We start from the raw sequence: 13,604 nt of genomic DNA, 5'->3' as shown, positions 1-13,604 counted from the left end.
TTGGTGTGTAAATCGGGTACATTTTTTAATCGTTTATTTGTGTAGTACCTTGATGGACATGACTGCTCCATCTCCTCCTGATGAGTTTCCCCATAGATATGAAATATGTAGCAGGGTGGAGAGATGGTCTCCACATGAAAGAAAATGTATTGATTCTCCCGAGTTGAAAGACTATCTCAGCGGTTTGAGGCTGACATAGTCAATCAAATGATCAGTGATACCACACCAACTCTGTGCTTTATAGAGCACTAATCAGGACGGCACAGCCAGTGCCTGATGGAGTATCCCTGTTTACATTTACATTTATTGGCATTTGGAAGACGCTCTTATCCCCCCCTATGGAATATGTAACAGGGTAGAGAGATAGTCCCTTCACTCAGAAAACCATGGTTACACAACCAATGCGTTGTGTGCTAGAGCTTTCATAAACTGTTTCCTAATTCCTAACAGTATGTTCTCCTGGACCCTGGCCCATGGCTACACAAATTGCTAGTTTAAATGGACATGTTAGGCAGAACAGCGTCTTAGTGCTAAAACTTCTCTGACCCCCTAACACTCAGTTGGGTCAATGATTAAAACCTGACACCTGCCGCTTAATTTTCCCCCTAATCAAACTGTTTATCAAAATCACAACCACTAATTAATTGTGCCTCTTGCTGCAAGATCATGTGCCCAGTCTACTGTAAGTCTAAGTCCTTAATTTAACAAAATGGGCTCAAATTAAGAAATTGAAAGTCATTGATAGTTCCTATAATTGATCTCACCCCTTATTTTGTCCAGAATAAATGCTCTCTCATAAACGGATGCGATCCCAGGAATCCGAACTGGCTCACATAGGTTACTGCCTGATCCTTCACATGTCAGCCGCATTGTAGCATATACTTCCGAATGTTGGCTGTTTTCCTGGAAAATTATTTAAATGCAGTATTTTATTTACTTTATGGGTCACGCTTTACAATAAAGTACATTAATTAGCATTAGCTAATGTAGTTGTTAACATGATTCATTGATGTACAAATTACATCTATATTTACACATTAGCATATTATTTCTTAACCATTAACAAGTATATTAACTGTTTTTACATTCCAATACAAATTGGCATTAACTAATTTAGTTGTTAACATGAATTCCTATCATGATATACAAATACATAAACACAGCTGTACAGATTGACTGCTCAGTAGTTAGTTAGTTATGACTACATTAGATAATGCCAGTTGTAATTGTGTTGGAATAGTTTGTAAATACATTTCTGTGCCAAGTGAAACAAGCATTTGAATTAAGGCTGGAATTCCACCTCCCACATTCAAAAGTTATTTCAGTGCATTATGTATTTTGTGCATTTCTGTGAAATATTTTGTGAAATGATGCGAAGTCAGCGGAGCTAGTTCAGGCAGAGAAATGCCGCCCTCTCACATGATGCATATATGTCCAAATTCTTAATTTATCTGACAGCATACCTCAGCTTGAGACATCAGGTAGGCCCAGCAAATTGTTGAGTATTCAAAAACCTCATGATCTTCAATCACCCTCAGACCATTCCTCTTGGTTAAACTGGGTAACAGTTCTCTGAAGAGAAGGTAGAGTCCCTCCACTACTGCAATCTAAAATCAAATCAAGTGTTAGTGCAAAAATACACTCAGTGAGCACTTTATTATGTGTTTATTAGACTTATTTTTTACACGTATTAAGACTTCTGCCGCTGTATCCTATCTACTTAAGAGGTTTGACATGTTGTGTGTTCAGAGATGCTCTTCTGCATACCACTGTTTTAATGTGTGGTTATTTGCATTACTGACGCCTTCCTGTCAACTTCGACACGTCTGGCCCTTCTCCTCTGACCTCTCTCATTACAACACATTTTTGCCTGCAGAACTGCTGTTCACTGGATGCTTTTTATTTTTCGCACCATTCTCTGCAAACTCTAGAGACTGTTGTGTGTGAAAATCACAGGAGATCAGCAGTTTCTGAGATACTCAAAGCACCCTGTCTGGCACCAACAATCATTCCACGGTCAAAGTAATTTAGATCTCTTCTCCTTTCTTCTCCTTTCTGCTATTTGTGCTGAACAACAGCTGAACCTCTTGACCACATCTGCATGATTGTACGCATTTAGTTGTTGCCACATGATTGGTTGATTAAATATTTGCATTAACAAGCTTACAGGTTGCATTACAGGTCTACCTAATAAAGTGCTCACTATATAGAAGTACAATTACAGTATATTTGAACAAGAATAAATGTCTATGTAAACCTATGTCTATGTAATTGGGTAAAATATTGCCCATGAAGATATATTACCACTATAATAAAGGAAATATTGGGCAGAATATTTATTTTTATTTCATTTTTTCAAGTAGATGGTATATGTACCTTCTGGTTCCTAGTCCCAAATTCACCCTTGCACATTATCTGATATAAAGCCAGGGCTAATGCATTGCATCCGGTGAGCTTCCGTATGTATGCGATGACCTTCAGAAACTGCTCATCCGAATGCCACATGTGCTATAGAAGAAGAAGAGAAAAAAAACAAGCATATAAATCATTTTCGCTAGCTAGTTTATCTTGTTATGGTTAAGATATTTCTTTTTTCTTTTTTTTTTTTCCATATTAATAATATGTGAGGATTTGGAGCCAAAAGTAACATTAGCTTTACTTCCGTGATACTTGGGCACATATAGGTAGGCATATTTATATGTATAGACGGATAGTGGTCTTATATTTTGTATTTGTTTCAGCCATTTACGCATTTAAATTTACCATTTAAACTTGCTTAATAAGGAACGCAGCCAAAACCGTCTCTTAGGGCAACTAGCATCTAGCTAGCTGTGGTGGTGTTTGTAGCATTTCCGCTAGCTAGTTAATCCTGTTACGATTAAGAATTTGTTTCATATTAATAATACTCAACTAGTCGGAGCCAAAAGTAGCATTAGCTTTACTTTTGTGATACTTGTGCATACATATTTAGCTATATCAAACAATGACCTAGTTACTTACAGGTGCATCTAAAAGAATGTCTCTTGTTCGGTTCCATTTACTAAAGCCAGAGTTGACTCCAGTAGCAATAGATCGCCGTCTTTTAGCCCAGCAACAGGGTCGAAGCAATGAGCTAGTGGCTTTTTCTTCCCACATATTGTGCGCGGGATTGCCCGGTCATAGTGAAATTGATTAGCGACATTGTCTATAGTAACGTTATTTGATGTGTTTAACGTTACATTTTTTTACTTAGTTTCGCTGCCTAAATCCATCATAAAATATTAGTTTGTGTATTTGTAAAAATGACTACACTACATAGTAAATGAGGAGTAGTGTTAATTATGTTTATTATTAACGTATTCCATTTTAAATACAAAAACCATAAACACCGTTAATTTCAATACGATATTAGTTCTGATCTGTCAGTGGAATCATGTTGAGTTTCCTGACATCAGCTTGACGACATAGCAACAGTAACTAAGCGGGGAAACCGACACGGTTTGTCACATCTATCAATCTCTGGCCAGTTATATTACGTTGTTTCTGTGTTTGTGCTGAACTTGCTGTTATTTTAGTATGAGTAGTAATATGCTTTATTTCAGGACTATTAGATTTGGTGCTTTGGGCTATGATAGCACCACTAACTTTTTGTGTTAGAGTGTGTGCCAAATGCAGGTAATGTAATGTAACATACTGTAAAAGCAATGAGGGTGTTCTGAGTCCGAAATAACTTACAATGGCATATAAGGCTGAGAGGAAAACACTCATTCCTTTCGTTGTTTGTGTGATGGAAGCTGAAATATCATTGTTGAAGAACGCTGCCTTATCCTGATACTTGTCATTGAGTGACGAAAGGGAGAAATGCAGAATTGACTGACTGCTGATGCCAAGATCTTTCAAGGGTGTGCCACCACCTTTTTCCTCATCTCTGCATTAAAACACATAGACACACACATGCACACACACACACACACACACAGTCACATATTTATGGGGGTGCGAGAGAGATTTCATTTGTGGTATATTGTGAGCTTGCTATTAAAATGCTCCATCTGTGTTCAGGGTAGTTCTGAGATATGAGCATGACAAGTTTTCACATCCCAGCTGGAAAATCTGTTATGCAGTAGATTAAATATATAGTAGTAGTTAAAATATATACAAGTTATATATTACTATCGCATCAAAATAAAAGGAAAGTTATTTTTATTTTAAAACATTTTGTTTCAACAAATGCAGTCCTATAAACTCATCTCATGAAAAGAAATATCTTCATTATAATAATAACAATAAAAACAAACCCTATAATGTTTTCTTTAGGGTTAGGGTAAGTCTATAATACAATATCCAAACATACCGAAATGTGAGCGATCGGGGGCGATGTCGTATCGCGAACCTGTTTTGATGTGAGCCGAGGATTGAACATTGCAACCAATCACATAACACACTGGGCAGTCTCTCAGTTTTGCACTAGTGATTGCAATGCTCATTCATTTTAGTGAGTCAGATTTTTTGGCTCTGTTCGTTCAAAAGATTTGCTTGTTCACATGAGTGCATGATTGTCATATGTTACTCAGTTCATTGTTTGTTCTCAGCATTTAACTGTATAAGGAGGTAAAGTGGATGTCCCACTGAAAGACATTTTTGGTATACTGCTACATGCTATGCCAGCGGATTTCATCATAGACAGCAACAACAGCAACTTCATATAAGCAAATGAAGCATTTTTTTCCCCAATTGTTTTTGCCATCAGTTGTAGGTTGCCATCGATACGTCACTGATGACACAAATGTATCCTATTTGTGATCAAGTTTATAAGTTAGAAACGTGCCAGTTAAAGGTACTATAGGTAATTTCGGACTCCTAACAGTCAATAGAGGAATTCCAACAACAAACACCCTCAAACCACAACATGCACTGTTTTGGAAAGTTGACATTCAGAAATTCGACAAAGCCTGCCGTCTTTTTGTAGTGTTCTAGTAATAAAATGTTTGCAGAACGGGTGACTTTATGAAATGTTGACTTTAGTGTGCTGCACAACAGTATTTATTTGTTTTGTCTTTTTGAAGTTTTCCCTTTAGCTGAACTGTATTATGAGCAGGCAACTTATTTGGCTATGGAACTAGCTGGCTATATAACTAAGATATGATAATGTACCACAAACGATGGAACTGCAACTGACAGTATAAAGGTTTAATAAAGGTTTAGTTAGTGATTCAGCACGTAAAAAGAAAAAAGGAATGTGTAGCTGCCCAAATTTCCCTCCAGACAAGCGGCCACTGAAACCCTGTATACTGGTTTTGTTTTATAACTAGATATGTAGTCTTCGCGTGGATAATTAGCAATAGTATACAGAGTTTCAGTGATAGCTTGTCTGGAGTGCAATTTCGGCAGCTACACACAAATAAGCCTCCATGCCTTTGGCTGTGGCAATTAGAACCATTTTTCAACCAATGAGCTTGAATAATTGTACAGCTGTGCAATGTTTGGTACAGAGTGACGGCCCGTCAACTGTATATTTTGAAACGAGAATTTAAGGACTATAAACACAGGCAGAGGGTGAGTCAACATGTCAGTGAGCCTTTTTCAACAATAGGTTGGGATTTACAATGTTCTTGTAACAATGTTTTAACACAAAAACATACTTTGAATCCAGACTTCAATGGTACGTAGTTTGCTTATATATGTGCTTTTATTGCTTATATAGCTTTCGCTGCTCTGTTTAATTGGGAGCAGTATACCGGAAATATCGTTCCTGATACATCCACTTTACCTCCCTATAGGTTTGTAGCGTAAACAAGCCATCCGCGTGTGGCTCCGTCAGAATAAATAACTCAATTTCGATTCTATTGAGCATTATAATGAAGTACAATTACCCTAATATACTCTATTCATTATTCAATAATCCAAAGGCCTGTTTGTCCATTAAGTTGCACTGTTTGTTAGCTAGCTGAAACACTATAACATCTTATAGTTGACATTAACATTATTTGTAACAAACAAGTAAGTTACATCCAGTCTATCAATTAAAATACATTCTTCTCAACCCTCGTTCTGTTCAATTTTAGAATATGAATGTGTAGGGGGGATGTGCTGTAGAGGTTTACTCAGTGAAAATGTGTTATTTTTTTCATGTCCCACACATAAAATAAGCCAAGACATGTTTCATGTTTTAAAAAATAGCTATAATTTTTCATAAAAAGAAAAATGTTAATTACAAATTGAACGCCGCAGGGTTAAGTCAGCTGCATCTTGACTGGGCAGTGCAAGAGAAAAATTTAATTTCATTTAATATCTCTGGAGTAATATTATGTGATATGTTTGTTAATGGCTTTGTGGCTATATGCAGCAGTAGCAGCCGATGTGATGACGCTATTCCATGGCAAACGACAACATCTGCTGTCTGAATTCAATATAAAGTAAATTTACTAAATTTCTAATCCCTTTATTTAGGGATTAGTAATTTCTGAATAGTTAGCCATTCCGGATGTCGCAATTCCTGGTCATTTAACAAGCTGATCATTTAAAGGGAATATGGTTTGTTGTTATCCAGCTAAAAATCATAATGAAATAAATCAGGCAAAAAGAATTAAATTTAAGTACTGCACCCACTTGGCACGCAGGACATGTGCTGGTATTCCTGTTTCATTAGACAGCTCGTTTCTCAGGTCTTGTAGGTTGTCTGTGTCCAAGTTTACTTTGATTTCATAGTCTCCCTGCAGATTAAAAAGCAGCCATCATGTTAGTCATGCAGCAAAAATCTTATTTCTTTTACACCCAATTGGTGGAGCAACATCTCCAGATGCATATTTCAGCCATGTAAAATAGTCTACACCTGATCATTAGGCCAGACGTTGGATTAGTGTCGTTGACACTAAAAGCAGAGTATACAGTTGCAGTTTCTTGAACGGTACAAAGGCATTCAGAGGCAGGGGTGGATAGTCAATGGCTGCTGTTTAATACACACCTTGAGCATGATGTGGCACCGGACAGTGTCAGCCCCAGGGACCTGTCTGGACTGTGGGTTGCTTTTAACTGGAGTCTGTATGTTCTCCTTGGGTGTGAATATGGCATAAATCTCATCTCCGTTTTCAATGTGTCTGTCATTGAAACACCCTATCAACAATGAAAGAGAGTTAAGGAAAATAAAATGCTTGCTGAAACAGAAATGTCCCACAATGTTTTTCTCTGTTGCCTGCAAAAAAATGCAAAAACCTTCCAAACTGTGTTCGGACAATGATCCAATGATGACAATGGGGTGAAAGATAATAATGGATCATTCTGTCTTGTGTAGAAACGTTTACGTTGCGGACCAAGATCTATTTTACTGTACCACAAAGTTATGTCTAGTGATTATGTTGCCATTATAAATCATGGAAGGATAGACAACTGCAATCACTATAGATTTGAGATATGTATATTTGATCATCAGATTTGTTTTTTCTATTTTATTTTATAATACGTGGAATTGAGAATTTAGATTTAATTTGAAACTGGCATATTATTTGAAATAGTTTAATAATGTATTGTGCATTTATTTTAGCCCCATTTATTAGTAACAGAAATGTGCCCTTTTCTCACAACACCAAAAATATCTATTAGCATTTTGTAAAAAGCTCTGCAGATACTTTCAATCAGACACTGGTGTACTCACATGTGTTGAAGAAAGAATCATCTGTCAGAGGCATTCCATCCACTGTGTATAGACACACAGCTTTGTCAGTTCCGATGTTTTCCTGAATGGCAATCCGGAGCATCAGATCCTCCAGTGTGTTCTGAGATGGATCCATGTCTGTGTGCCACATAATTGCCCAAAATAATTGTTTGTGTAAATTTCTGGTTTTCTCTTTACATTCATTATTCATTGCACTCTGTGCAATTGTCTACTCCCTAATCTGGAGCCGCATTACATGTGTGTCTTTGTGAATCCAGTCTGCGTCTTCATGCATCCCTCATTATTGTATTAAAGCCCATTCATGTATATGTGTAAGATCATCCCCACTCCCATGCCCCGCCTGGTTTGTCTTATCCCTCAGTGTATTTAAAGCCCAGTCTGAGAGTGGACACTTGTCAGATCATGGTTTCAGATCCAATTCTTTGTAGGCCTGTAATTCATGAGATATTTAAGACACCCCTTTGCCCTATTGATTTTTGGTTTTTGATTTACATTCTGTTTTTTCACTACGCTCTTGCTTTGCGATTTTGTACCTTTGTCTTTCTGCTCATTAAAAGTTTTGGTCAAACAGGTCCTACAGGTCCTGGAGCATCGTTAAGATAGACGTCATCATGAACAGCAGAGCATACCAAGATATTATGTACGTAATCTCTTAAGTGTTCTTCATTGTGTTAAACACATAAACAACAACTTACCAATTTCTTTTAAGGTTTCATCATCAATGTTATCAATGAAGTCTATTGTACCCTTACTATTCTTCTACAACTCAATTTGGCACTGTGTTTTCTGAATACCTGGCTTTTGAGGAAATTCCCTGACCTGACCTGGGTCTCCGGAACCATACATCCATACATACAACCACACATACTGATATTCTCAGCAATATGCAAAGTCATTTTCCTTTTCTGGGCTGGCCAGAGGGTTTGAAAGAGGGTTTTAAATAGTTTTCATATTCAATGCAGAATGTTGTCCTACCATTGATCTCCCGGAGCTCAGAACATTTGGGGAATGTGTATTTCACACTGAAATTCTGCATTGACTTTTTAACGTTTCCAAGCTTTCCAATGCGTGTCCGCATAATTTCATATCTCTTCTTCTCCACTTGACTTAACCCTGAGGGAGAAATATTTCAGTTACATCCCCTAACTTTAAAAACAGGTATACAGACAGACTGTCTGGACACATAATACACATTTCATAAATAAATATATTCACTGATCAGCTACAAAATGAAAACCAATTAAAAATGCTTTAAACTGTATAGTCTTGTCTATAAACACTTAATATTTAATTATATGGTATGTGTACTTATATAAGCAGATAATTATACGTCTTGTACACTCATTGGGAGGGTGCATTGTTTTGTTATTTAAATATCTTGATACGTACTGGTGTTCAAGATTTATCTTAACAGGTGCTCCAGGACCTGTAGAATTTTTAATATTAAAAATAATAATAAAGACCAAAATAAAGATCATACATAAATTTCACCACATGCAGTACCATGTAATACCAATGGAGGGAAGAAGGGTGAAACTGATGTAGGATTAAACGCCATGCATTACTAAATATGTTGGTGTTTTTTTTTTTTTTTTTACATTCTACAGGTCCTGGAACATCTGTTAAGATAGACGTCATCATGAACACCAGTGCATACCAAGATATTATGTACGTAATCTCTTAAGTGAGTGTCTGCATTGTGTTCATTTCACAATAACACATAAACAACAACTTACCAATTTCTTTTAAGGTTTCATCATCAATGCTATCAATGAAGTCTTTCTCATCTTTCACACCAAGTTCAAGAAATTTATTGTAGAAACTCTCCAGTCTATTATCTTCAAGCAGAGCATATATTTTTTTCTCCATCTGTAATGAACCGAACATACATCAAACAAATTAAAAACACTGATACAGGCCAAATGGTGATATTAATCGTCATAAACATGCTTTATTAAAGGTACAATAGGTCATTTCTGACTTTTAAATGTTTTGATACAGAGTGTCAGTCTCAACTGTACAATATGAAACCCGAAACGCAGGCAGAGGGTGAGTCAACATGTCAGTGAGCCTTTTTCAATGATAGGAAGGGCTTTACAATGCTCTTGTAACAATGTTTTAACACATAAATCTTACGTAATGTACCTTTAAATACTGCCATTGAACAGGTCACATCTACCAGAAGTAAAGCAACTGAGAACACCTTAGTTAGTCCTAAATACTACCACTGACCTCCTGTTCAGATTTTTCTCTAAAATCAGTTTGAAACAAAGACGTGCCTGCATTTATATTAATATTTTTCTAAATGACATAGGAATACATTTAACTCTTTAAAAACTCGACACAAACTACATGCAAAATGTGATTTAAATCCACACAAATATTATACACTTATATGATTAAGTACATTTGCAATAGGTCACATATTTACCACTGAAGTTAATTCATTTCAAAGTTAATTAATGTCACTAGTTTTGAATTCATTTTATTTAATCTTTTGCCTTCATATCTTTGTTTCATTGCAGCTTTGTATGACGATACAAAGCTTGAATTTATGGATTTATATTTGAACAATATTTTAAAGTAATTTCAAAAACAATTTGTGTGAATGAAACGTACCTTTCCAGGTCCAGGTGGAACAATGAAATGAGTCAGTTTCAGTTGAAGTTAATGTTTATAGGAGGAGGAGCCAACGCAATAACCTGATTATTTTCTTTGATGAAGCGGAAGTGTTTATTCGTGAAAACGATCTGCTTTCCTGCTTACATGGTACAATTATGGAAAGACATCAATGAATAGCATCTGATTAATAGTCAGGAATTTGAACACAGGGATATGAACACATTCAGAATTATTGGCACCGTTGCACAAAAAAATACTGTTAACAAAAAAAAAATACAGTTATTGACATCAACCTTGTTTTCCAACATGTGTAAAGTAGTGCACTTTACTAATGATTCAATGGAATCAACAACATTATTCTGTGTGTTGTTCATTGCAGCCCTTTTTCTTAATTTTATCAAGGGTTCCAATGAATCTGGAGCCCACTGTATATACTGTATATACTATATACTTTTATGAAATAGCAGCTAAAAGAATTTTAGTATTAACATTTTATCTCTCCTGTATCATTAATATTTTTACACGTCATTATTATCATATATTATTATTATTTGCCATCGCTGTTGTGGAATATGTTTCACCATCTGTTTGGAAAGACCGGTTAAGGCTGTTCTCTTTTGTTCCACCTACAGGTATGCATCCATAACCAGTTCAGTAGAAACAATGCCCACCCAAGATCAGGCATCCAGAGTTTTAGCAATGTAGTGTATTGGGTTTTGGTTGGTTTATGGTTTTGATCTTTGACTGTGTTTTCTGGATTTCGTGATTGTACTATCACCTGTGTGGGCTGCCTTCCTGTTTTTGAACTCTGCCTGTTTTTTGATGACCCTTCTGATTACCCTGGATACACCCAACCACCGGTTAGTGGTTTTTGCATTTGATATGTCTGAATTTTGTCTTGCACGCAGAGCAGGGAATATGGACACTAAAGAAGGAGCAGAAGGAGAGGTACATCGAGGGGAGTGGATGCCAGGGATGTTATGTTCCTGTGTTCTGTGCGCTAGTGTATCATTGTTTAGTATTATCATCATTCTTGTAATTTATTATTTTTCATATTCATGTCTGGTGTTCTGTTTAAATTTGTTAGTCTTTGCACTCGTCTTCCCCTGTGATGTCTGAGTCTGAATGTTTTCTAGCCCAGTCACTCCCTTGTCTGCGTGCCCCACTATTCGGGTGTTTACGGTAGTTCCAGGGTTCAGTCTTCCTTCTAATCTTACATTCCTTACTTCCTGCTTTCTCTCCATTTCATGTTTGTACATAGCACTAATATACTAATCCCAACAAACATAGAATTTGTAAAGTACTAATTATACTAACACACTAATATGTTTGTCAAACTAACATTCACTAGTTTTGGGTATTTGTAATTTAAATCACTTAACTAACTTACTAACGCATCTCCAGTTTCAATTCTGTTCTGTAACTCCGCCTCCCTATTCTATCACTGATGACTTGCTTAGTTTCAGCGAAGTATTCGCACCTGTCTCTCTCTATCTCTGCATCTCCTGATTCTCTGCAATTGTCTACTCTCTAGTCCGGAGCCGTTTGTATTACATGTGTGTCATTGTGAATCCAGTCCGCGTTGTCGTTTCCCCCTCGTTATTGTCCTATTACCCTTTCATGTGTCTCACCTGATGTTTATTTGTTAGACCGCCCTCACTCCCATGCCCCGCCTAGTTTGTCTCATTTCCCCTTGTATTTATACCTGTCCTTTTCAGTTGCACGCTGCTAGTTTGTCTTGTCCTGTTCTGTTCCCAAGCCCTTGTATTCCGTCCCCCAGTTCTAGCCTCCTTGTTTTCCTTGCCCTTGCCCTTGCCCTTGCCCTTGCCCTTGCCCTTGCCCTTGCCCTTGTTCCTGAGTCCTTTCCCTTGCCCTTGGTTATCTGGTTTTCTGGTTTTGACCCCTGCCTGCTTCCTTGGACTCTTCTTTTTGTTTTGGATTTTTGTACCTCTGCCTGTTTGGACTGACCCCCTGGATTTGGACCTTGGCTTGTTTTTTGACTACGCTCTGTCTGCCCCTGCTGTATTAAATCAACATTTTTCTGTACCCCCGTCTGCTTCTGGTTCCTCTGTTCCCCCCCGCATAACAAGGGAACACTCAGGATGGAGAGGCAGGCCCTGTGTCTGCTATGCCAGCAGAGAAAGCAGTTTTTCAGCCTGATGTACCTGCATAAGACAGTCTGGAAATGTCTCTGTGTCCTCAAAACTGGAAAAAGCCCCAGGGCTTTGTGTGCAGCCCAGGTTGCTGTGTTATAGCAGGGTGAAAAATGTTTGTTTTTATAAAGTCCACACAATCAATGTCTGTCTCAAAGTGAATTTTTCGATGTTGTTAATTTCATGCCTGTTGGCTCTCCCTCAGTTTATGGACATTAAAAATCTTTTTTTTTTTTTTTGGATTATCACTTTATAAATTGGCCATATTACACCACAAAGGGGAAAGCACTTTACAAACTCATTTTTACAAATTTTACAAACTGAGACACGTGCACTGTGATCACATCCATACTGCACAGTGCCTTCCTCAGAGACTGAATTCCCTAAGCTGAACGGGAAAAGCTTCAGATTCCCAACTTGTGAGATGCTGCACACAAAGAGTTATTTACTTAAGTGTGTCTGCACAAGACCATTCACAATAGTCACATGGATAGAATTCAAGGTCAAATAGCCAATTGCCTATATTTTGAATGTCATTAGTCACTGCTATGGGAATACATTAGTATACACTGAATTAATATTGCAATAGTGCAATTATACAACAGCAATAATAACATAAATATTGCTGTTGTACAATTGCAGTAATACACTCAAGTCATCACTATTGTGCTGATCTACTCCACAATGACAATATCTCACAGCAAGTCACTCCTCTTGTATTATTGTAAAATAAAACTAAACTCAGTGAGTACTTTATTAGGAACACCTGTACACCTACTTATGTGTGCGATTATTTAATCAGCCAATCCTGTGGCAGATACAGGTCAGGAGCTTAATGTTCACCTCAACCATCAGAATGGGGAAAAAATGTGATCTCAGTGATTTCAACCATGGCATGATTGTTGGTGCCAGATGGGCTGGTTTGAGTATTTTTCTGTGACTGCTGATCTCCTGGGATTTTCACGCTCAGCAGCCTCTAGAGTTTACTCCGAAAAAACAAAAAACATCCAGTGAGCGGCAGTTGTGCGGACGGAAAGGCCTTGTTGATGAATGAGGTCAACAGAGAATGACCAGACTGGTTCGAGCTCACAGGAAGGCTACGGTAACTCAGATAACCACTCTGTACAATTGTGGTGGGCAGACTCTCTCAGTGTGTTCTCAGTTAATCAAAAGAGCTG

General features: G+C 37.3%; 1 protein-coding gene across 1 annotated transcript in view; it reads right to left on the bottom strand.

The window, feature by feature from the left end:
- Positions 1 to 10,298, bottom strand: part of LOC133129605 (uncharacterized) — a 33,142-nt gene extending 22,844 nt beyond the window's left edge. The window contains exons 1-10 of the mRNA XM_061243804.1: positions 10,271 to 10,298; positions 9,388 to 9,520; positions 8,627 to 8,764; positions 7,631 to 7,768; positions 6,944 to 7,092; positions 6,589 to 6,692; positions 3,715 to 3,907; positions 2,377 to 2,508; positions 1,464 to 1,607; positions 765 to 903 (exon numbers count right to left, since the gene is read on the bottom strand). Coding sequence (XP_061099788.1) covers positions 765 to 903; positions 1,464 to 1,607; positions 2,377 to 2,508; positions 3,715 to 3,907; positions 6,589 to 6,692; positions 6,944 to 7,092; positions 7,631 to 7,768; positions 8,627 to 8,764; positions 9,388 to 9,520 — 1,270 coding nt within the window. The 5' untranslated portion in view covers positions 10,271 to 10,298. The remainder of the gene's footprint in view (positions 1 to 764; positions 904 to 1,463; positions 1,608 to 2,376; positions 2,509 to 3,714; positions 3,908 to 6,588; positions 6,693 to 6,943; positions 7,093 to 7,630; positions 7,769 to 8,626; positions 8,765 to 9,387; positions 9,521 to 10,270) is intronic.
- Positions 10,299 to 13,604: the final 3,306 nt, after the last annotated feature.

Source organism: Conger conger, chromosome 5 (assembly GCF_963514075.1).
Source record: "Conger conger chromosome 5, fConCon1.1, whole genome shotgun sequence".
NCBI classification, from domain to species: Eukaryota; Metazoa; Chordata; class Actinopteri; order Anguilliformes; family Congridae; genus Conger; species Conger conger.
This window is presented reverse-complemented; position numbering and strand designations above follow the sequence as displayed.